The sequence below is a fragment of the Pseudorca crassidens genome, chromosome 7 (genome assembly GCF_039906515.1).
Source record: "Pseudorca crassidens isolate mPseCra1 chromosome 7, mPseCra1.hap1, whole genome shotgun sequence".
In the NCBI taxonomy this organism is placed as follows: domain Eukaryota; kingdom Metazoa; phylum Chordata; class Mammalia; order Artiodactyla; family Delphinidae; genus Pseudorca; species Pseudorca crassidens.
This window is the reverse complement of record NC_090302.1, coordinates 109,197,229-109,219,288: the sequence shown is the minus strand read 5'-3', so window position 1 is coordinate 109,219,288 and position 22,060 is coordinate 109,197,229. Positions and strand designations below refer to the sequence as shown.

The window sequence follows — 22,060 nt, the reverse complement described above, 5'->3', positions numbered from 1 at the left end:
CCTGTCAAGCCAGACCTCCATCCCCAGGGAGCTGTTCAGCTGCTTTATACCAACTGGAGATGCACCTGCAACCTGGAAAGCCTCTTCCACCTCACCCGGCGAGAGATCAAACTGGCAGTCATGGAGAATGGCCATTTCACATCTATATTGTCTACTTTGTCCTTAGCCACACCGCCCACTCTGTGAGCCCTGATCGTCCCCAACAGAGCACGTTAAGTAAATGGTTCCAGTGCTCATATTTCTTCTTTGATGTCGCTTAAAATGTCCACAGTGGAGCCAATGAGATTGCAAAGGTGAGCTGGCTACCTGGATGCCAAGGGTGCAAGGTCAGCTCTGGGGTAGCACTGGCTGAAACCCTCAATTTGCACATCTGGGAGCCAAACAACTGGAGTGGCCGTGCTGGAGAAGGAGAGCAAGTCATCCGAGACCAAGGCCACCATCCAAGCACCCTGCCACTCCAGAATACTTCCCCATCCTTTCCTTCCTGATAGCAGTGGTGGAGGGGGCCACCACCAGGGTTCTTGGGGGCAAGTAGCTCAACCTCTAAGCTTGGTTTCTCCCCCTGTGCAGGGAAGTTTGGCCCAGGGCGCTGGTCCTCAAACTTGGCACCACGGAACTTTCGGAGGTTCCAGAACTTACTGGAGGGCTTCGGTAGGAAGCATGGAAGCTCTAAGAGGAACCCCAGGGGCTCTGAGCACTCACCCCCCATGACTCCCAGCCTCACTCTCCATTTGTAAGTTTTATTTTTATATGATTTATTCCCATGTGATTTCATCACTGAAATAAGCCATGGGGACCAGAATTCCGTTTTATGAAGATTACCCTGGTGGTGTTTTAGAGGGGAAGTAGAAGAGGACAAAGCTGGAGGGAGGGGTACTGGTTAGGGAACCCCATAGGGTCCAGGAGAGAAACGAGGCTCAAGGTAAAGAAAGAGCATCGGAGATGAAGGGGGAACAAAACAGGAAAAAGAAGGGATGTTTCTGTCAGATAGATGATAGTCACCAGAGGACGTTGACAGTAGTCCCATGGAGCCACTTTAAAGAGCCCTATCTTCAAATGGTTCCAACAGGATTAATAACCTCCAACCTAGAATTTCAGATAAATAAATACATTGACTTGTTGGATGGACTTGTTTATACGCAGTTTATATGAATTTAGTATAATGTCGAGCTCCAACAATGAGTAGCGGGGGCTACTCTTGGTTGTGGTGCGTGGGCTTCTCATTGCGGTGGCTTCTCCCGTTGTGGAGCACGAGCTGTAAGTGCGCGGGCTTCAGTAGTTGTGGCATGAGGGCTCAGTAGTTGTGGCACACAGGCTCTAGAGCTCAGGCTCAGTAGTTGTGGTGCACGGACTTAGTTGCTCTGCACCATGTGGGATCTTCCCGGACCAGGGCTCAAACCCATGTCCCCTGCGTTGGCAGGCGGATTCTTAACCACTGCGCCACCAGGGGAGCCCCAAACTTATTTCTTTACTTCCTTCCTCATGGCAAAGAAGAACTATTCGATACACATTCTTTAACTGTAATATTTTGACACATGTAAAAGATACTATTATACAACTCAAGCTAATTAAATTCTACACAGAAGGTATCAATTGTTCTTAACTTTCCAGGTCCAAACCATCATTTAAGAACAACAAAAAAATTAAAGTGACTTTTAAGATCTGAAGTTATATAGAAAAATTTACAGCGAACCATTAGCATTTAAGGTTAGGATGTAAAGAGTAATGGCAACTATACTTTCCCATTTTATTAGCAAAGTGAATCAGGATGAGTAGGAAAATACACAGGAAATCACTTTGCTCAAACACAAAAAAATTACATTTTAACAAGAGCTGGTCATAAGAATTTTCAGAAAAGTCGCTACCTCTTCCCCTCTTAGTACAGTTTTAGTTGATTTTTAAGTTGTAAAAGCTAAAGTTAAAGGAGACATGTGTTTTTAAATTGTTTTTGGTGTATCTTCAAAGTTATAAAAGTTATAAAGTAGTCAGTGTTAAAATATATTTGGTAGTTTAACAATAACATTTTGCTTCCAGGATAATGTTCTCACACTTTATAGCTTTAAGAATGTACTTTACTCATGGGAACTAAGGCGGTTATGAGAAACTGAAGGGAAAAAGTTCAAAAGGTAGTCCATGACTTTTTTTTTTTAGGTTCTGAAAAAGGATAAGACTGTTTGGATTATGTTGCTCTCTGATTTAGTAAAAAAAAAAAAAAAAATGCTAATGAATATATGTTAACCTTGAGGTTATCAACATTCTTGCTCCAGATAGATTTATGGTAAAAATAGACTACTGAACTGTCTTGTTAAATTTTAAAAGATGAGTTTGGAGGAGTTACAAATAACATCCTTTACCCTGAGGTCAAAAAGAATATGTAAACTCAAATTTTTTAGATAAGAATACTTATTATAGTTTCAACTTTCATACTTCCTATTAAAATGACTGTGTAAGAATATACAATCTTTTATGGTTTTATTCTGAATATATACCACTCTCCCTTTTTAACAAATTCAAAGTAACACATGTTCATTTTGAAATTTTTTAAAAGTACAAAGTAGAAAAAACCCCACAAAATTAGTGCAAGATCACTAGAGAAATATTCAAACGTTGCCAAAGTAGCCCATCCCTACTTTCCTCCCATCACTGATGAAGTACAGAGAGGTAAAGTGTTATGTACCCAGAATAGTGAAAGGGACAAACATGGGCTGAGGAGGTAGGAATTAAGACGTAGCTCAACAGTGAAAACTAGGAAAAGAGCTGGGCAGGGCAAATAGGACAGTTTTCTGTAGGGTTGGTAGCCTAAGGGCGCAGTGTTCACATAAGCTGGGGCAACAAGGAGAAGACAATTGAGTTCCTGTATCTAAGATCCCTGCTCCTGGGTTGATTATATGTTCTAAGCTGCACCATCTCACTGGTTTCAGTGGAGCAGGAGAAAGCAGTGGCAAAGGAAAGAAGGGAAAATTATGGGGGTAGCATCTGCTCATTGTGTGAGCCTGCAGCATCGGCAACACGCTTCATTCTATTAATTGCATCGACCGCATCTTGTAAACACATTTCCAGAGACCACATGTAATGGGCCTTGGGTTCCATTCAGCCCCTTTTTTTTTTTTTTTTTTTTTTGCGATACGCGGGCCTCTCACCGCTGTGGCCTCTCCCGCCGCGGAGCACAGGCTCCGGACGCGCAGGCTCAGCGGCCATGGCCCATGGGCCTAGCCGCTGCGCGGCATGTGGGATCCTCCCGGACCGGGGCACGAACCCGTGTCCCCTGCATCGGCAGGCGGACCCTCAACCACGGCGCCACCAGGGAAGCCCCCAGCCCCTTTTTTGACTCCTCAAATAGTTAACGTATAATTTGTTTTTCACATCATTTTCATCAAATAAAATTCACTTTCATTTTTATGACCATTTTTAAAACAGCAAATATCTCCCCAAGCAGTCTTGGGTTTCAAAGTGGCAGTGATTTTATGTGCTGACGCATTTGAACTGCCAAGGATCTCCCGCGATGTATGCGTTAATGACGACCACTTGGAGTTCTTGTTCAGATGTTTGCTCAAAGCGTAGAGCTACCGTCAGAGAGTGCCTCAGCCTAAAGAAACAATTCTTCCAGTTATGCAGATCCATAAATTCCAACTCAAGCAATGTATTTTGCGGGTAATAAACACAAGTGTGTTCCTAATTGGAGAGAAATAATGCTTAGGCTTGGACCTGTTGCCTTCCTGGAACTGAAGTCTAGCACACATGGAGACATTCCTCTCTAAAGAACACAGTCGCTAATAGAAACAAGCAGTCCACCAGGATGTCGAGCCAACACTTCCTGCAGAGGGCAGAGTTCTCTGGAATTTACTGAAAGTGGACACAGAGGACATTTATATTTATAGAAACACTTTAGATAAGACAAGACTTTTAAAAGCCAGAAATCACTTTTAGGGAGATTTCAGAAAAATGTTGTAATCTTTTTTTATTATTAATAGGCATAAAAAGGATTGTTATATTGATATTGACAGAAATTAGGTGATTAATTGAAGATTTTAACTTGAAAGGATGAATTGCCCCAACATTGGTTTAGAATTTTTCATTATATACAGTTCAATCTTGTGGTCTGTCAAATGCCCAATAGCCATTTATCTAGTACACGTACCTTTACAGCTGGATTTCCAAATATGATTATTAAATTCATATGATAGAGTGTCCTGAAAGTAAATATGTCAGCAGGCTTTGCTTTATTTTATGCATTTATTCTGGATGTAACATAACTTGATGTTACGTAACACAGATGATGCTCTAAGACATTTTGCCAGAGCTATTCAAGTACAGCATTGTTTGAGATTGTGGAAGGTGATTTAGAAACACCTGGATTGAGTATTTCTATCCATGCTTTAAATCCTAGAAGGCTTGCAGTTTTATAGTCCTTTCAGGGAAAGACAGGAACTACATTAACACTTGTTAGCATAACAGTTAATATACTTCTGAGAAAGATTTTGTAAAAATTTTGAAAATTATGCCAAAAAATTAAAGGGAAGATTAAAAAGGATTAGTGTTTGATCAGCCTCTGTAGGTTTAGGAATATTTTTTAGAATATATATTTTTAGAAATATTTACAGCTTTTATACTTGGGGGCTTGGGAACATGAAGGCAACACGCGTTGGAACAAAATCCTAAATCTTACATTCAGATGAGCATCATCATTTGTGGTAATATTCATGTAATGGAGCTCAGCGTCCCAGCTAATGTCAAAGCAACAGTCGATGAGATTATTGTATTCAAGTTGCTCTGTGTGGTCCACTTGGAACCTCTGTCTCTTTGATAGTATTTGGACGCTCTCCTCTCTCCCTCCCTTACACCTAATCGGTCCAGTGGGACGCCACACAAGACAAAAAGCTCACGTAATTTGATAGAACAGGAGCTGATAGATTAGTAGGGAGAAGAACCATCACGTTTCTTCCTCTCTGAACCAGCAACATATTTGTATTAACAGCCGTGGTCTGGACAAGCGCCTCCACCTTTCTTGTCAAGAAGGGTAATTTTCAGCCAGTGTAGTAAGAGGGCTACACTGTAGCTCATGATGTAAATATTTTTTCAAAGTGGGAAGTTTCATAGGCTATGAAATAACATATTAGCCACATGAAGTGTCAGACTTTTGAAAAAGTCCCCTCTCCCACAAGCTAAAGATTATGATAATAACAGTAACTCTAATCATGGCTAACCTATCTGAGTACTCACTCTGACCGGCCAGAGTGGATTATATATATTATTTCATTAAATCTCCCAAGAATAGATAACCAATAAGGACTTACTGTATAGCACGGGGAACTCTACTCACTACTCTGTAATGACCTGTATGGGAATAGAATCTGACGCACTTTGCTGTACAGCAGAAACTAACACAACATTGTAAATCAACTAAACTCCAATAAAAAAAATTCATTAATAAAAATAAATAAATCTCCCAATAGTCCTATTAGGTAGGTAACTTGTGTTATCCCATTTCACTGCTGAGCTATCTTATCTGTTGTGATTAACAAACTCCCTCCAAAATTATCGGCTGAAACTGTCAACCCTGAATGTGATTCTGTGGATAGTGATTTAGGCAGGGCTTCGCTGGCTGATTCTTGGTCTTGACCTGATCTAGGTGATCTGGCAGAGCTGTGAACTTGTGATCACAAGTCACTTTGAGGCTTCCTAGTCTAGAAGGGCCTTAGCTGAGACAACAGGGCTCTTCTCTAGCCTAGAAACCCAGGCTTGTTCATGGGATGCCCTCCAGATTCTAAAAGCTGTGGAGTGGAAACTCCAAGACCTCCCGGGGCCCAGGCTTGGAACTAGCTCAGCCTCATTTCTAGTGCATTCTGTTGGTCAACGCAGGTCACAAAGCCTGCCAGGTTTCAAAGTTTGGGGGGAAAGAGTCCACGTCTTGGAAGGAGCTTCACTGTGACTAGTTTTGCATTCTACTGCTGTTTCTGAGTCTGAGAGATGTGTCGCGACTTGCCAAAGATCACACAAGTTAGTAAGTGACTTTCATACACTGCAGGGGGGCTCTGTACGCCACCTTGGGAAACAGTTTGGCATTTTCTGAGTTGTTTGTCTTCTTGTTATTAAATTGTAAGAGTTCTTTCTATATTCTGGATACAAGTTTTTCGTCTGACATATGTGTCATGTATATTTTCTCCCAGTTTTTGGCTTTCCTTTGTTTTCTTAATAGCGTTTTTTTTTTTTAAGAGCAAACGTTTTTCATTTTAATGAAGTCTAATTTACCAATTATTTTCTTTCATGTGTTGTGCCTTTGGTGTTCTGCTTAAGAATGTGTGAATGAGAAGTGTAGCCCTAGAAGTCTAAGGGTATAGCTTGAAGCGGTCCAAGTGTTTTATTTAAAAACGAATTTCGGGGAGTTCCCTGGTGGCACAGTGGTTAAGAACGCGCCTGCCAATGCAGGGGACACAGGTTCGAGCCCTGGTCCGGGAAAATCCCACATGCCACGGAGCGACTAAGCCCGTGCGCCACAACTACTGAAGCCCGCGCGCCTAGAGCCCATGCTCCGCAACAAGAGAAGCCACCGCAATAAGAAGCCCACGCACCACAGTGAAGAGTAGCCCCTGCCCGCCGCAACTAGAGAAAAGCCCGCGCTCAGCAACAAAGACCCAAAGCAGACGTAAATAAATAAGTAAACGAATTTTGCATTCTACTTAATAAAGTAATCTTACTTGCCTTCACATAAAAATAATGCCTCACGTAAGAGACGGCTTATCTAATGCTCCAGGATAGAAACCCACATGTATTCCATGGCACAGACTGCACATCTTCAGAACATAAGCACTCTAGGTGCCTCAGCAACTAACAACATTATCATTCATAACAAGTTCTAGTACAAATAAAAGCGATAAGGCTACAAATAAAAGGAGAAATTGCCATATATATATATATTTGTATACACACACACACATATAATAAACTCTGCGTTAACCTTTTACCATCATTGACTGTATTATTAGCTTCCATATAGATTCAACTATTTAACTGCTTATATATGTCTAAGCTACTAAAAATCCTTCCTGAATGAATAGCAGATGAACAACTGAATGTAAATGAAAACAGATGCTTCAAAGAAAAGGATCCAGAATTGTCATCAACTCTTCACAGTCACTCCATGTTTTCTCTAACAAGCACATATGCCCACAGCACATTGCCAAACTCTATTGACGTCTTCCAAAATTTCTGTACGAAATTATGATTATGATCTCATAGAGTTCAGGACTTTTGGCTAAAGAGCCTGCCTCCCCAGGATGTTTTTTTCAAAGAAGTTGGTACCCCCAGGAGTGCTGGGGGAGGGAAGCACACACAGGTATTGGAGGATGTCCCTAACCTAAAGCCTGCTGTATGATCTCAGAATCTCCAAAGTTTGACTTCTTTCAAATCTGAGAATCTGGAGTCGCGCCAGATCTAGAGACACAAGGCAAGCAGAAAAGGAAACCCACTGACCCTGTATTTAGTATCCACATTCTTGTGCCTTTAAAGTATGTATTTTCAAATGTAACCTATTGAAATATCAATAGTCCTCTGAATATACAGATACTAGCACAATAAATGCATTCATGCTGTATAAGAAACGATGGGTTCTTACACACCATAAAACACAAAATAACGTAAAAAAAATAGTTGCTGCTCTAGAGGTATTTGCTTTAGACTTAAAGTCTGTTTAAATGTGTGTATAAAATATGTTTAAGAAGTGATAATAGGACGAAGTGAGAGAGTGGCATGGACTTATATATACTACCAAATGTAAAATAGATAGCTAGTGGGAAGCAGCTGCATAGCACAGGGAGATCAGCTCGTTGCTTTGTGAACACCTAGAAGGGTGGGATAGGGAGGGTAGGGGGGAGATGCAAGAGGGAGGGGATATGGGGATATATGTATATTTATAACTGATTCACTTTGTTATAAAGCAGAAACAAGCACAACATTGTAAAGCAATTATACTCCAATAAAGATGTTAAAAAAGAAAAAGAAGTGGTAATAGATTAGGTGGTCAATTACTGAATGTGGCAGCTAGGACTAAGGAACATTACCGAGTTTTTGTCCTCATTGGACAAATCCTAGAAGACAGAAAATTCACTTTATACCTCATTTCTGCGCACACATCAGAGTTACCTGCGAAAAAAATCTCATGGGTCTATAGCCCTGATTCCATCTATCTCTTTTGTCTGACTCCTTTTCTGACAAAAACTGTTGATTTTCAAAGGTGCCTTAGGACAGGAAAGATGTGTTCAGACACGTGTGCACACGCAGATGGTGGGGTAAGGGGGTTGTTGGTGAAGGAAGCGTGGGCTTGTGAGAAGCATCCGTCATATTTTTCTTTTTTGCATAGAAGCAGATACATGTGTTAAAATATATGCCTATGATAACAACTGCTAAAATTATGGTTCGTTTTGATAGAAAGACGTCCTGCTCAAAATCTGATTTCAGGCAACTATTCAGCAAGCAGGATCAGAATAACTATCTTATCTGTACTTTTTATGTGCATAGTTTCTGACAGGTTGTGCTAGGTATAGTAAGCCTTTACTAGCGCTGTACAGAATGTATCACAACTTGTGACTTGAATAAGAACAAGTTATTCAAACTTGCTTTGCTCTGTTATTCAAAGTATTTGAAACTTCAGAGGGCTCATTCCGTCCTTTGCAATGATTCCTGGCTTCATCTTATTTATGCCATTGGCCCTAGAATCAAGCAGCTCACCAGATTTGCAATAAAGTTATTCAAGTTTATGTATTATGTAAGAATATATTATCATTGCATAAAATCTTAAAGCACCAGATTTCTTAGAAAAATGCCCATGAATTTAAAAGCAGTAGTTTTAAAATTATGTATATTTGGAAATATCCTTAATTCTGAAAGAATGCACCGCATAAACTGCTAGATTTTTTTTGAATATTAAAATTTACTTTGCTTTTTCTCAGTTTAAAATATAATAAATAGTTCTACCTCCCAAAGACAATGTCTTTTAATACAAGTTCCCTTCTAAGCTTTTTTTTGGATACGCTTTTACATAATTGGGACCATACTCTCTATAGTTTCTATCCTACATTTTTTTTAACATCTTTATTGGAGTATAATTGCTTTACAATGGTGTGTTATTTTCTGCTTTATAACAAAGTGAATCAGTTATACATATACATATGTCCCCATATCTCTTCCCTCTTGTGTCTCCCTCCCACCCTCCCTATCCCACCCCTCTAGGTGGTCACAAAGCACTGAGCTGATCTCCCTGTGCTATGTGGCTGCTTCCCACTAGCTATCTATTTTACACTTGGTAGTGTATATATGTCCATGCCACTCTCTCAGTTCATCCCAGCTTACCCTTCCCCCTCCGCATGTCCTCAAGTCCATTCTCCAGTAGGTCTGCGTCTTTATTCCCGTCTTGCCCCTAGGTTCTTCATGACCATTTCTTTTTTTTTTTTTTTTTTAGATTCCGTATATATGTGTTAGCATACGGTATTTGTCTTTCTCTTTCTGACTTACTTCACTCTGTATGACAGACTCTAGGTCCATCCACCTCACTACAAATAACTCAATTTCGTTTCTTTTGATGGCTGAGTAATCTATCCTACATTTTAAACTTAAACATAAGCTTTTCTTGTACTATGACCAAAACTTCACGTGTAGACATCTAACCAGTGACTGTGCCATAATTACATCAGTTGAACTCACAATAGTGCACGTTTAAGTTTGCTATTTTAAAAATGCTCTTGTGGTCACCTCATTACATGAAACTTTCACAAATTTCAGATTATTTCTTTTTCGAGTGTCAGTCAGGGCTCACCCAGAGAAGCAGAAGCAGTAGGAGATGTATGCTAAGAGACAGAGTGCAAGGAGCTGGCTCACCTCGTGGAGGCCTGCGAGGCAAGCATGGAATCTCAGGGCAGGACGTTCGGAAGAGCCGGCCGGCACCCTCTGGGCTGGCCTGAAACTGCCGTCCGTCCACAAGCAGAATTGCTTCTTCTGAGAAGCCTCAGCCGCATTTCAGGACTTTTAGCTGATTGAGTAAGGCCTACTCAAGATATCTAGGATAATCTCTTTTGCTCACAGTCGACTGAGTTTTTGCTTTAATCACATCTAAAAAAAATACCTTCATAGCAGATAAGTGTTCATGAATAACTGGGACTGTCGCTTAGCGAAGTTGACCCACCAAAAGACCATCAGGGTTAAATTTTCAGAAGTAGAATTACTGAGTCAAAGGGAATGGAATTTTTTTTTAAAAAATCTGATACAAATATTTAAATCCCTTTTCTAAAGGGTGGTCACAATTTTCTGTACTTTGCCACGCTATCCCTGCATTTTCTTGGGGTAGGTACCAGACTGCCTACCCTACGATACTCTGAATCAATAACACAATCGAGAGGGCCCCTAAAATAAAAAAAGCACTCGGGTCTCAAGATGAACACAAGGTTTCCTGGCTGTAAGTATCTAGGAGCTAAAGATCTGCTTTCCCAGGACAGTTATTCTGCCCTGAGCCCTGTATGAGCCTCACTGAGCAGCTGCCAGACCTACTTATAGGTGGGAATATAGATTCCTATTTATTATTTACTCTTTATTGGGAATGTGTTAGGCATTTTGAGGGGAGATAGAAGTGCTTACCCTGTCCTCAAAAAGTCTAAAGTCAAGGCTAAGTTTTAAATAAATATTTGATGTTATTATATCCATGTTAAACTTCATTTTCATAGATTTCTCTGGGAAATGGGGCTAATCATGTCTTTAAACTCTACATAACTATAAATAAAAGGCAGACCTTTCTGAAGCCTCTTGCTGTTTCAGTAGATCTATGTAAAGGTCCATATTATTTTATCTTTGAAAACTTATCATTAGGCAGAGGTTAGTAGACTGATTAATTGGGTGGATTTGGGGATGAGGTTTTTTAGTTGAATTCTTACTTTTATTATGTACTTTTTTTTAAAACCTGGACAAATAACTTAATCTCCCAAAGGCTCAGTTTTCTCACTTGTAAAATGGAGATAATATTCTCTCGTGTGGTTGTATGAGGTTTAAATGCGCCAATACATGTAAAATGTTTGGCATATGTGCTGGCACACGATGTGCATGTGTGCTTGCGTGTGTATGACTGATCTCCCCTCTGTATCTTCTACTTTCTTTCGGTCCTCCACCCACCACACCAACATTTCAAGCAATTTAGAGCAGGACAGAAAAGTGCAACTGGCTTGAAAATCATTCTTTTATTTCTTCAAAGGCTCAAACCTTCCGAGAATTTAGGTTTCGAAGGAAGCAGGAAGTGAGGTCGGGGCAGGGGCGGGGGGAGAGGTTGTAATTTGAAGACAGAGATAGATTGCCTTGAAAAAACATAAAGGAACACATGCTCCTCCAGAGGACACAGAAGGTCCCCAAGCAGAGGGAGAGGAGGAGGGGGCTGTGAATCCTGAGAGCAGAGGGGTCTGCATGCTTCGGGGCAGAGCCTGAAAAGCTGGGAAGACCCCCCAAGAGGAGGGGCCTCACAGAGCCTCAGGCAGGGGGGCCTGGACAGGATCACAGTGGACTCCTAAGGATGAGGAAGAATAGTAAAGATCGGCCAGAGCTAAAGGAGGCACACCGACAGGCTCAGGGGATCACTCTTGTCATTGGGAGGATGGTCGCAGATGGCCAGAGCCTGTAATATCATTTCACGTGACCCCAGAACCAGAGCAGTGCTCTGGGTGGGGCAGGGAAAGACTCTCAGAAGGACCAGTAAGTTTCACAATAGCCCAGTGGGGCTTGGAAACTGAAATTAAGTTGATTTATTAAAAAAAATAATGAAAATAAATAGAGCAGGTGCAACTCAGCTGGTAACATGAGATTCACATCCAATACTTACTCAAAAAGTGTCATCAGTGACAATTATTTAGCTCTTACTGATATGGAAGAAAGAGGAAAACGGAACATCCTCTGGCTGACATCTCTTAATACTTCCTGCCTACTTGTGGGCCTTGCTTGACCAGTTGTAGCCAATCTCAAGAATTTTGGACCTTTCCTTTCCATTGGCATCTGCCTGCAAACAGGCTAAAAATTCCTCTTATCCTTAAACAACCACCACCAATTTCTCTCGATCCAAACATTCCACCAAGGTCGTGTAACCTCCCTTCTCTTCACTATCATGTTTCTCAGGAGTGCAGACACACTTGGTGTGCCCACGTTCTGAACTTCCATGCACCCCTCAACTGATTACAGTTGGGGCTTCTTCTCTCCCCGTTGAGGGAAACTACTTTCACTAGGAAGATAATGAATGATCTCCGGCTGCCAAATCTAAGATTTGTTCTGTATTCCATTTAATCTTTTTTTTTATCCTATTTAATCTTTGAGCAGCGTCAGACACTGTGTGCCTTCCTAAATGTCAAAAAGATTTGTTTTTTTCAAAAGACTTTATATATTTTTTAGAGCAGCTTAAGGCTTACAACAAAATTGAGAGGGAAGTACAGAGATTCCCATGTACCCCCCGCCCCACACATGCACGGTCTCCCCTGTTATCAACAGCCTTCACCATATGGTACATTTTACCAAGGATGGCCCTACATAGACATGTCGTAATCACCCAAAGTCCGTAGTTGACCTTAGGATGCACTCTGTGGGTTGTACATTCTATGGTTTGCATAAATGTCTAGTGAAATGTATCCATCATTATAATATCAGATAGGGTATTTTCACTGCCCTAAAAAAGATTTGTTTTTTAATCCAGCATTGTACAGGATGTTTTTTAAATTATCTATAAAGCAATATTGCTCGGGGACTTCCCTGGCGGTCCAGTGGTTGGGACTTCGCCTTCCAGTGCAGGGGGTGCAGGTTTGATCCCTAGTCGGGCAGCTAAGATCCCACATGCCTCACAGCCAAAAAACCAAAACGCAAAACGGAAGCCATATTGTAACAAATTCAATAAAGACTTTAAAAATGGTCCACATCAAAAAATATCTTTAAAAAAAAAAGCAATATTGCTGGAAATAGAAGTCACAGTATCCCTCCTTCTTGAGACCTGCTCCAGTGTTTTATATTCTATGCTTCTGTTAATGCCTCTATTATGCTCCTGTTCTCCTGGGCTAAGACTTACTTTGTCCTTCCTCATTTCTTTCTTTATGGCAACTCTCAAATCCAAGAGGATGTCCAATCCTATTGCTTCTACCTAAGACATATTTCTTTGCCATTCTTCTTTATTTAAGTTTCTACCAGGATAGGAAGCTCTCGGGAGTTCCCTGGTGATCTAGTGGTTAGGATCCGACACAATCACTGCCATGGCCAGGTTCAGTCCCTGGTCAGGGAACTGAGATTTTTGTTCATCTCCCAATTAGAATATTTAGTAATCCCATATTGATTTTCCCATTACCAGATTTTCATACTTGGGCAATACGCCACACAGTAAACCAAAGCCAATGATACACATGTCTCTCCATTCATAGTGCTCTATGGTCTGTCGTTGTGGTCGTTCCATCGCCCTCAGGATGCAATCAGAACACCTGATCTCAGTGTTACATGGCAGGGTGGTCCCTGGCTCTGCAGAATTAGCAAAGTCTTGCCTCACCCCCCTCCTCACCTCCAATCCAAACGCCCCATCTAACCCCCCACCTCCCACCGACCTACCGAAAGCAAAACTCTCAGTTCCCCTGCCCTGTGATGGATCAAGCCCTCCTCTAGGTGGTTCAGATTCAAGTGAAAGCTGCAGAGGCACTGCCTGGGCAGGCTGGGAGAAGGGCCTTTTGCTCTGGCTCCTCGCAGACTTGGCAGCCTCTCTTGCATTTGTATCTGCCATGCACTGTATACTCTTCTCTCATTGACTGTCTCATCCTGTAAATGCCAGCCTGCAGCGCTGCTCTTCCTGACTGGAACACCACACTTGCATTTTTCTTGCTTCTTGGAAAACTGCTGTTATTTCTTCAATTCCCATCTCAAATGCCGTGAGGATTCCGACCTTGCCCTGTCCTCCAACCGCGTTTTATCTGCATCTCTGTAATAGCATTTACCATGTTACATTTTAATTTATTTTTATAATATTTTCCTCCAAAGACTGTGTGCTCTGTACATACACAGACCATTTTGTTTTTTGTCTTTTTTACCCTTGTGGCCTAGCTTACCGTTTTCTGTTTTTCTCTTCTTTTTTTGCTTCCTCTTTACACACAGGATTTAAGACAGTCGGGAAAATATCTTTGAAATGAAATGTTTCTACTCGGTACGGTAATGGTAACCAAGAAACCTGGCCACTATTACAACCTTGTGAAGGTCTTTATCACATATCAGAGGAATCCATTTCCTATTTGGGCCACTTGAGTAATAAAAGGACAGTAATTTTTTGAGTGGCAGCCTGATTCCTCCCACATTCTTGCCAAATGTTTTTTTCTAGTCCTGCTTTATCCCTGAATCCCAGAGGCCCCTTGATACAACTTCCTGTGTGACCCCAAGTTTCTGACAACAAGGAAAATAATATTTCCCAGTGATTTCTCTCTACTGTTCAAAAATCCTATTGCTTTAGCTGCAGCTATTTTAATTCCCTTTCCTGGTTTTTTTGTTTGTTTGTGTGTTTTGTCTTGTTTTAAATCTGATTTCTGTTCTCAGGTGAGGGGACACTGTGGGTGAAGAGAAGGAATTGAGCAAAGGAGGCCTTACTGCCCCACCTCAGGGTTTGGAGTCTGTTTGGTGACCTCTTTCCTCAAAACACGGCCCTCCCCCATTTCTCAGATTTAATTCCTTAAGATGAAAATTTGGGGAAAAAAGAAAAAAGAAAAGAGGCAACTTTAGTTGTGAAAATACATCAGTTTTCACAAAATGGAAGCTGAGATTTGCTATTTGCAGGTTAGCTGGGGGGTGGCTTCGCCAATACTAGTGATTCATTGTAAATGTCTCCGTGTTCCTATAGCTTGATGTTAAACTGTTCAGTCAATTACTGTATCAAAGCACCTAATTTAATTCAGTAGCTTAAAAACTTAATGCAGTTTCAACTGGTAATTGAACTTTTACAGAGAAAATCATGTGCCTTGTTTCCAAGAAATGAAATTAAAGAATTAAGTCAAAATAGATGATATCAATTATCAATAAAGCAGGTTGGAATTTTTTGATTAATATCTAACAAAAAAAATAAGCTAATAATTCTTGAGTGATCTTTTTATTTCATCACTGGGTAGTGGATATTCCTTGATTACTTCCACAGATTCATTTTATAGGACATGGAGGAAAACACATCTGCAAAGGCAGAAGCAGAGTGACTCCTTAAATGCAATCTTCACCGTCATTGAAAGTGACAGATTTTTGACAAAACTCAGGGTTCGCTCTGAGCTATTATAGCAGTTTATTTTCCAACAGCAAGTCATTCCGACCCGATACATGGTTAGTGTGGACTTTTAGCTCATGAGCTAAATCTTCGAAACCCCTGACTGTTCAATGCACTTACTTCAAGTTGGGAAACCTCAGGGTCACCTGCTGTGATTTCCTACGGAAAAGAAACAGAACTGTTGCAATACTTTGAACTCCAGATGAGTGAGAGACATAAAACTGATGTGTTTCTGATGTTCCATTTCAAGATAATAACAGGGGATCTGTTCTTAAAGAAATACATAAAACCGAAGCTATTGGAGCCACAGCAGCTGGGAAGAGGACGCATTTGGAGATAGCTGGAGGTACTGATTAAGATCAGTACTGATCACCACACCAAATGTCAGCTGCTCATGTGTCTGGACCTGCCAGGGTGGCCCCTGAGGCCGGATAGCACAGTACTTCTTTCCCGGCAGACTCTGAAGCATCCTCTTCCGTCTGTCAAAGGCAGACAGAACCGCATCCCACAACAGCTCTTCACTTGAGTTCCTTGCCTCCCCCAGTGGCCAATAGTTGTTAACCAGTTATCATAAATGTGACTTCTCTCAGCAGATTCAAATGTTTGCCCCAAATTTTGCCTATTCTCTTGGTGTATCTATTTTTTTTTAATTTTTAAAATTTATTTACTTATTTATTTATTTTTGGTTGTATTGGGTCTTCGTTGCAGCGCGCGGGCTTCTCATTGCGGTGGCTTCTCGTTGTGGAGCACGGGCTCTAGGTGCGCGGGCTTCAGTAGTTGTGGCACGCGGGCTCAGTAGTTGCGGTGCATGGACTTAGTTGCTCCGTGGCATGTGGGATCTTTCCGGACCAGGGCTCGAACCCGTGTGCCCTGCCTTGGCAGGCGGATTCCTAACCACTGCGCCACCAGGGAAGTCCCTGGTGTATCTATTATGATTATTCTGATGCAGGAGAAGAATCAGCCTCATTCCTAACCTTAAAAAATAGAGGTAGGAATTAGGCTAAGACGGTCTGCATGGGAAGCACAGAAGGCGGCAGCTTCTCTTTTCCCGGAGAAGCCTTGTTCATGGCTGTCTTTTCCAGCCTTGGAAAGAGGTCATCAAAGTCAGTGATGAACGTCAGCCCAGAATCCTGCTCTGACTCGTTTCCTCCCAGTGGTGCTCTGAGAGGGGCGCGTTCCCCAGACAAAGCGCACACCCTGGGGAAAAGGCAATGATGCTGGCAGGAGGCTGAGCTCTGCTTCCTGTGTGTGAGGTGGGGCTGAATGTTTCTAATCAACAGCCTTTCTCCGTTTTCATCACTTGCTCTGCAACCCTCGCAGTTTAGCTCAGAAAATCAGGTGAGGGTAAGAGAGCTCCTTGTGGTCTTTTTGTAAGCATCGGGGTGGCCCAGGTGTCGTCCGATGCCCTGCGGCATGATGGAGAAGGTACACGTCCTCTGCTGATGAACAACCTCCCCACGAGGAAGACTTAGTGGCAAGTGTTCACTGATGAGATGTCTGGAGTCAAAATTATGGAAACTGGCCACAGTTAAAAATGATAAGCTAGGGACTTCCCTGGCGAGCCAGTGGTGAAGACTCCGGGCTTCCACTGCAGGGGCTGAAAGCCCCATCCCTGGTCAGGGAACTAAGATCCTACGTGCTGGGAGGTGCAGCCAAAAAAAAAAAAAAGACCCAGGTAGATAATCGGTCTGTTTTGGCCTTTGTTTTAGAAAAAAGTTACTCAGAGAACTGCCCATTCCTCTCCTTCATAGCTGGTCAAAGATTTGGGGTTGATTCTGATCGACTTTGACTAATTCTTATCAGTGTTTCGGGGAGGATGAGGCCAGATTGGCTTAAATGAATGAAAAAGTGTTTGTAGTTTTAGGAGTTAAACCCCTCGTGCTTTAATTTGTTCATTTATTCATTCAGCGCATTTTAAGTAATCATCAGCTATGTCCCAGGCGGGCACCAGGGATGCTCTTTCTAGAAAAGCTGAGCATTATTTTGATAATCATAGTGATGAACTCGGAAGCTCGCTTTACTTCTCTGAGCTGCACATCAATCAAGAAATTATTGTGAAGACAAATCGGTCTAACCCAACCAACGCAGACAGTTTTTGTGGCTATGGGAGCATATGACAGGATTTAGGGAAAAATTATTACTAAATAATGAGGATTCACATTCCTTGGGGATAAGTTGATAACACAATGAAACATGAATGTAAGAGTATGAGATAGACATACTCCTCCATTTGGACTCAAGATCAACTCATTCTGATTCATTCAACCAATGACTTTGTTTGAATATTAAGCCTATAGAGGAAAACCGAGGAGTTTTCTTTAGTAATTTCACTAAAATAAGATTGCTACTTACTTCATTATTCCAGAAATATTTTTTGAGAAAACAATTGTGCGAGAAGATTACAGTCTAGTAGTGGAATATGTCTAAACCAGTAAGTGCACTACAGGTTCTCAGTTACTGAGCCCAGGAGGGTAGAGGAAAAGTTTTTCCTTCCCTACACTTGCTAAGGATTAAATGGGATAAACTGTTGAGAAGTCACGTGTCCCATTCTAATGATTTTCAACATCACCACACCAAATGTCTTTCATTCAAATACAGACGTAACATAATCCAGTTAGGAAATATTATCCTAACATTTGGTCCAGAATTCTTCTCTATGAGCCCTTTCTGCTCAGAAAACAAGTTCATAAATGCTGGGAGTACTCCAGCTGGTGACCTCAGAGGCCAGGGAGGTTGCTAGGCATGAGGTAAGGGAAGAATGTGCTGTTTCCTAGCGAGAAGGACAGGGTCGGGGGAGAGGGAGTAAAGAGGTGGGCAGAAGAGGAGAGACAAGCCAGCCAAACAGAGGAGCAGGTGCTGCAGAGAAAAAGCCAGGAGAGAAACTTCTGGTGCTGAGCAGTAAAAATGGGCCTGGAGAACAGGGCAATATAATAAGTGATGTGTTTTTGTCCCCCAACCTTTCCGATCATCAGTAAAATCACATGTTTACAAATGCTTTGGTTCAAATTTTGAGGCAGACAATACAGGAGCAGTTTGATATCCAGGTCAATAGGAGGGGGCACCCAGTCAGCCTGTGTGGGACAAGAGCCCAGGAAGCCATGAGAGAGCAAATGTCCAGACATTCGCCAACGGTCATAGAATGACTTTGGACTTCTTCAACAAGTGGAAATGTAGGGTTCAAGTCCAGGTTTACCCAGCTCACCAAGGGTCAGATGAACTCCCACATGGCACATGACTTACACCAATTTATAAAGACACCAGGAAAGAGCCACATTGGTTCGAAGTTGGCTCCATTACCGGGCAGTTATTTTTAACATCTAATCGAAAACCTTCCCCTTAAACCAATCGTATTCCAGATCTTCTTTGTTCACCTACGCTACCTCAGCTTGACCTTTCCTAAGTCAAATACATCCCTGTGGATCTATGATTCTCGCCTACGTGGTCTTCAGAACAGAAAAGTAAAATTGCTCTACCAGGGATCACGATGATATAATATTCTCTAAATGGAGATGCCTTATAAAACTATTTTTGCAGCATTCTCACACAGGTATTTTTAAAGTTATAATTCGCCGGTCTGTTCTTTGCCACTTCAACTATAAAGTCAAGTGTTGTCATTTTAAAAAATTTTATTCAGGGAAAACTTTTCTTCCTGCATCCAGTGATGTTCTGTCTTTTATTTAGCCTGCTTTCCTCCCTTCTTCTCTGAGATCTCCCCGCTGAATTTTGCTCCAGGCTCCTGATTCCTCATCTGACAGTCTTTGTAATTAGAATTGGAGGTGTGGGAGAAGCTCACATTCAGAGCAATTCCAGACTGAGCCAGCTGCAACAGTGTAAGTCTTAACTGTCGTGAGCAACCTTCACCCGTGGACAGTCCTGTGATGATACTGCAGTAAAACGCCCACACGCCCTTGGTTGAAGCTGGTCCCTTCTCTTGCTTTACAAGCTATTTTCAAAATGCCAAAGACAAACAATACCCCTTCATCCCACAGAAAAACAGCAATCTTGGATCCAATTCCTACATCCCTTCTCCCTCCAAATTGGTTATGATCACGCTTCCTCAGGTCCATAAACTATATTTAGGTGGAAAAGAAAAAGAGAGACAGGCTGTCACTGATCAAAGGAAACAGATGCACGGGCATTTCAGGTCACTCCCAAAGTGTTTCAGGACAGTTCAGTTTGCACTGCGCCACTGAGTGAATTCTCTTTCCTGCTCCCATGTTGAAAATGGTTCAGCTTCAGGGAGCCATTCCAGTCTTGGCTATGTTACTGGGACTTTCTTTTGAAAAGACGTGGACATGATCCTGAAAATAAATAAATAAATAACAATGCTAAAACTTCTTGTCTTCAAAATACTAAATACACAACAAATTAATCCATAGGAAAAAGTACAGTGTTATTAAGATTTTTCAAAAAAAAGTTAATAGACTAGGATGGAGAGAGTGATGTTATAAGGTCAAGAGGAGACGTTGATTTCCAAGTTGAATCTACTTACTTATTGCAAGAATACGAACAACTTTTTTTTTTCAATCCAAACTTGCTAAGCCACTTATGCTTTTGTTGCAGCGACTGCTCCCCTGAGCGGGCTATGGCTTTGCTTACAATGAGTTCCGTTGGCTTCTCTGAGACCGCTTGCTTCTCTGGACGAGGGAGGTATTTGCCATCAGTGAGGTGGGCTGAATCAGCAAGATGTCACTCTATTTGCTGAAAATCGGTGCATTGTCAGGAGGCAGCGGTGGTGGGAGCAGTGAGTGATTTGACTCACCTTAGGATGTTACCAGAGGTTCCAAGAACTTGCAGACAAGCAGCCTGTGCTACCTTTCTTTCAAAATAATGATATATTTAAAAAATACTATTATGTATTAGGTCATTATCTTCATGAGAAATAAGTATCCGCAGTGCTTGAAGGCACCATACAGAATTTTCTTTGTCGATGATTAATTCTCACATACGCTAATTAAGTTGATCAAACTCTGCTGCGCTTCTGTAGCTGGAGATTTCCTTAATCTGTGTTTCTCTCTCTTAGGAGAGCAGAGAAACTTCATTTGCATGAGTTTTGCACAAAGTTGGTCCTGTCTTTAAAAACTAGGTCAATAGAGTTGCTGGAGTTGAAATTCCCCAGCCCTCCAGCCACATTTGGGCTTGATGGATATGAACCTGGTTAGTCTCATAAGCCTCTGGGAGCTGTAGCTTCCCTCCCTTTTCTGTTTTGAATGGCCTACTTTTGCCTGTGAACTGTAAGATGCAATCTAGCATAATGACTGCTTTTATTGCTTTTTAACCCTAGTAGCCACCACAGTACTTTCTATACACATCAGGGCTCCAGAAACACTTGATATTATTGATAACAGTAAATGATGATAACCAGTATTTTATTATTTTATTTTTTTAACATCTTTATTGGAGTATAATTGCTTTACAATGGTGTGTTAGTTTCTGCTGTATAACAAAGTGAATCAACTATACGTATACATATATCCCCATATCCCCTCCCTCTTGCGTCTCCCTCCCTCCCACCCTCCCTAACCCACTCCTCTAGGTTGTCACAAAGCACCGAGCTGATCTCCCTGTCCTATGCAGCTGCTTCCCACTAGCTATCTATTTTACATTTGGTGGTGTATATATGTCCATGCCTCTCTCTCACTTCGTCCCAACTTACCCTTCCCCCTCCCCGTGTCCTCAAGTCCATTCTCTACGTCTGCGTCTTTATTCCTGTCCTGCCCCTAGGTTCTTCAGAACCACTTTTTTTTTTTTAATTCCATATATATGTGTTAGCATATGGTATTTGTTTTTCTCTTTCTGACTTACTTCACTCTGTATGACAGACTCTAGGTCCATCCGCCTCACTACAAATAACTCAATTTTGTTTCTTTCTAAGACTGAGTAATATTCCATTGTATATATGTGCCACATCTTCTTTATCCATTCATCTGTCGATGGACAGACAGTTAGGTTGCTTCCATGTCCTGGCTAGTGTAAACAGTGCTGCAATGAACATTGTGGCACATGACTCTTTTTGAATTATGGTTTTCTCAGGGTATATGCCCAGTAGTGGGATTGCTGGGTCGTATGGTAGCTCTATTTTTAGTTTTTTAAGGAACCTCCATACTAGTTTCCATAGTGGCTGTATCCATTTACATTCCCACCAACAGTGCAAGACAGTTCCCTTTTCTCCACACCCTCTCCAGCATTTATTGTTTGCAGGTTTTTTGCTGATGGCCATTCTGACCGGTGTGAGGTGATACCTCATTGTGACAACCAGTATTTTAAATCTTAGGAGTAGTCTTTACTAAAGCAGTAACTGACCATGGTAATACAATCTCCTGCTACTGTAGCTCATTTGTTCCTTGCAGCCATCTCATTTTACAAGGAAGAAATGAACTTAGAGTAGGGAAACTGCTTTAGGATTAAGGTTAATACAGCTCATCCTGAAAGCTAGATTTGACTCATGCCATTACTAGAATAATCACTTTTTATGTCAGATCTGATTCATGATAGCTGACATTGATTGCATTCCTAATATGTCAAATGCTATTCTAAGTGTTTCACATGTATTAATTCAGCCTCACAGCAGCACAAGCAGAGACGTGGATTATTACTTATATTTCAAAGATGAAAAACGCAGAAATTGAAAGGTTTAGTTGCTGGGGCCCCGGGGTCCTGTGGCTGGTAAAGGGCCTCTCCAGGATTTAAACTATGGAAGCCATTGCAAAGCCCTGCTCTCTGCTGTTTGGTTATACAGCTTTTCATTTAAAATTAGGTTTTAATTCAGCTGGCGAGGTT

At 41.6% G+C, this 22,060-nt stretch overlaps 1 protein-coding gene across 9 annotated transcripts in view; it reads left to right on the top strand.

The window, feature by feature from the left end:
* Positions 1–22,060, top strand: part of CEP44 (centrosomal protein 44) — a 79,497-nt gene that overhangs the window by 29,529 nt on the left and 27,908 nt on the right. The window contains exon 12 of one of the 9 annotated variants that reach the window (XM_067745346.1): positions 571–733. The exons of 7 other annotated variants lie outside the window; for them this stretch is intronic. In XM_067745346.1, the coding sequence (XP_067601447.1) occupies positions 571–711 (141 nt within the window). In that variant the 3' untranslated portion in view covers positions 712–733. Of the gene's footprint in view, positions 1–570; positions 1,121–22,060 lie in introns of those variants that run through there. One more of the 9 variants, XM_067745345.1, reaches the window with a different exon arrangement.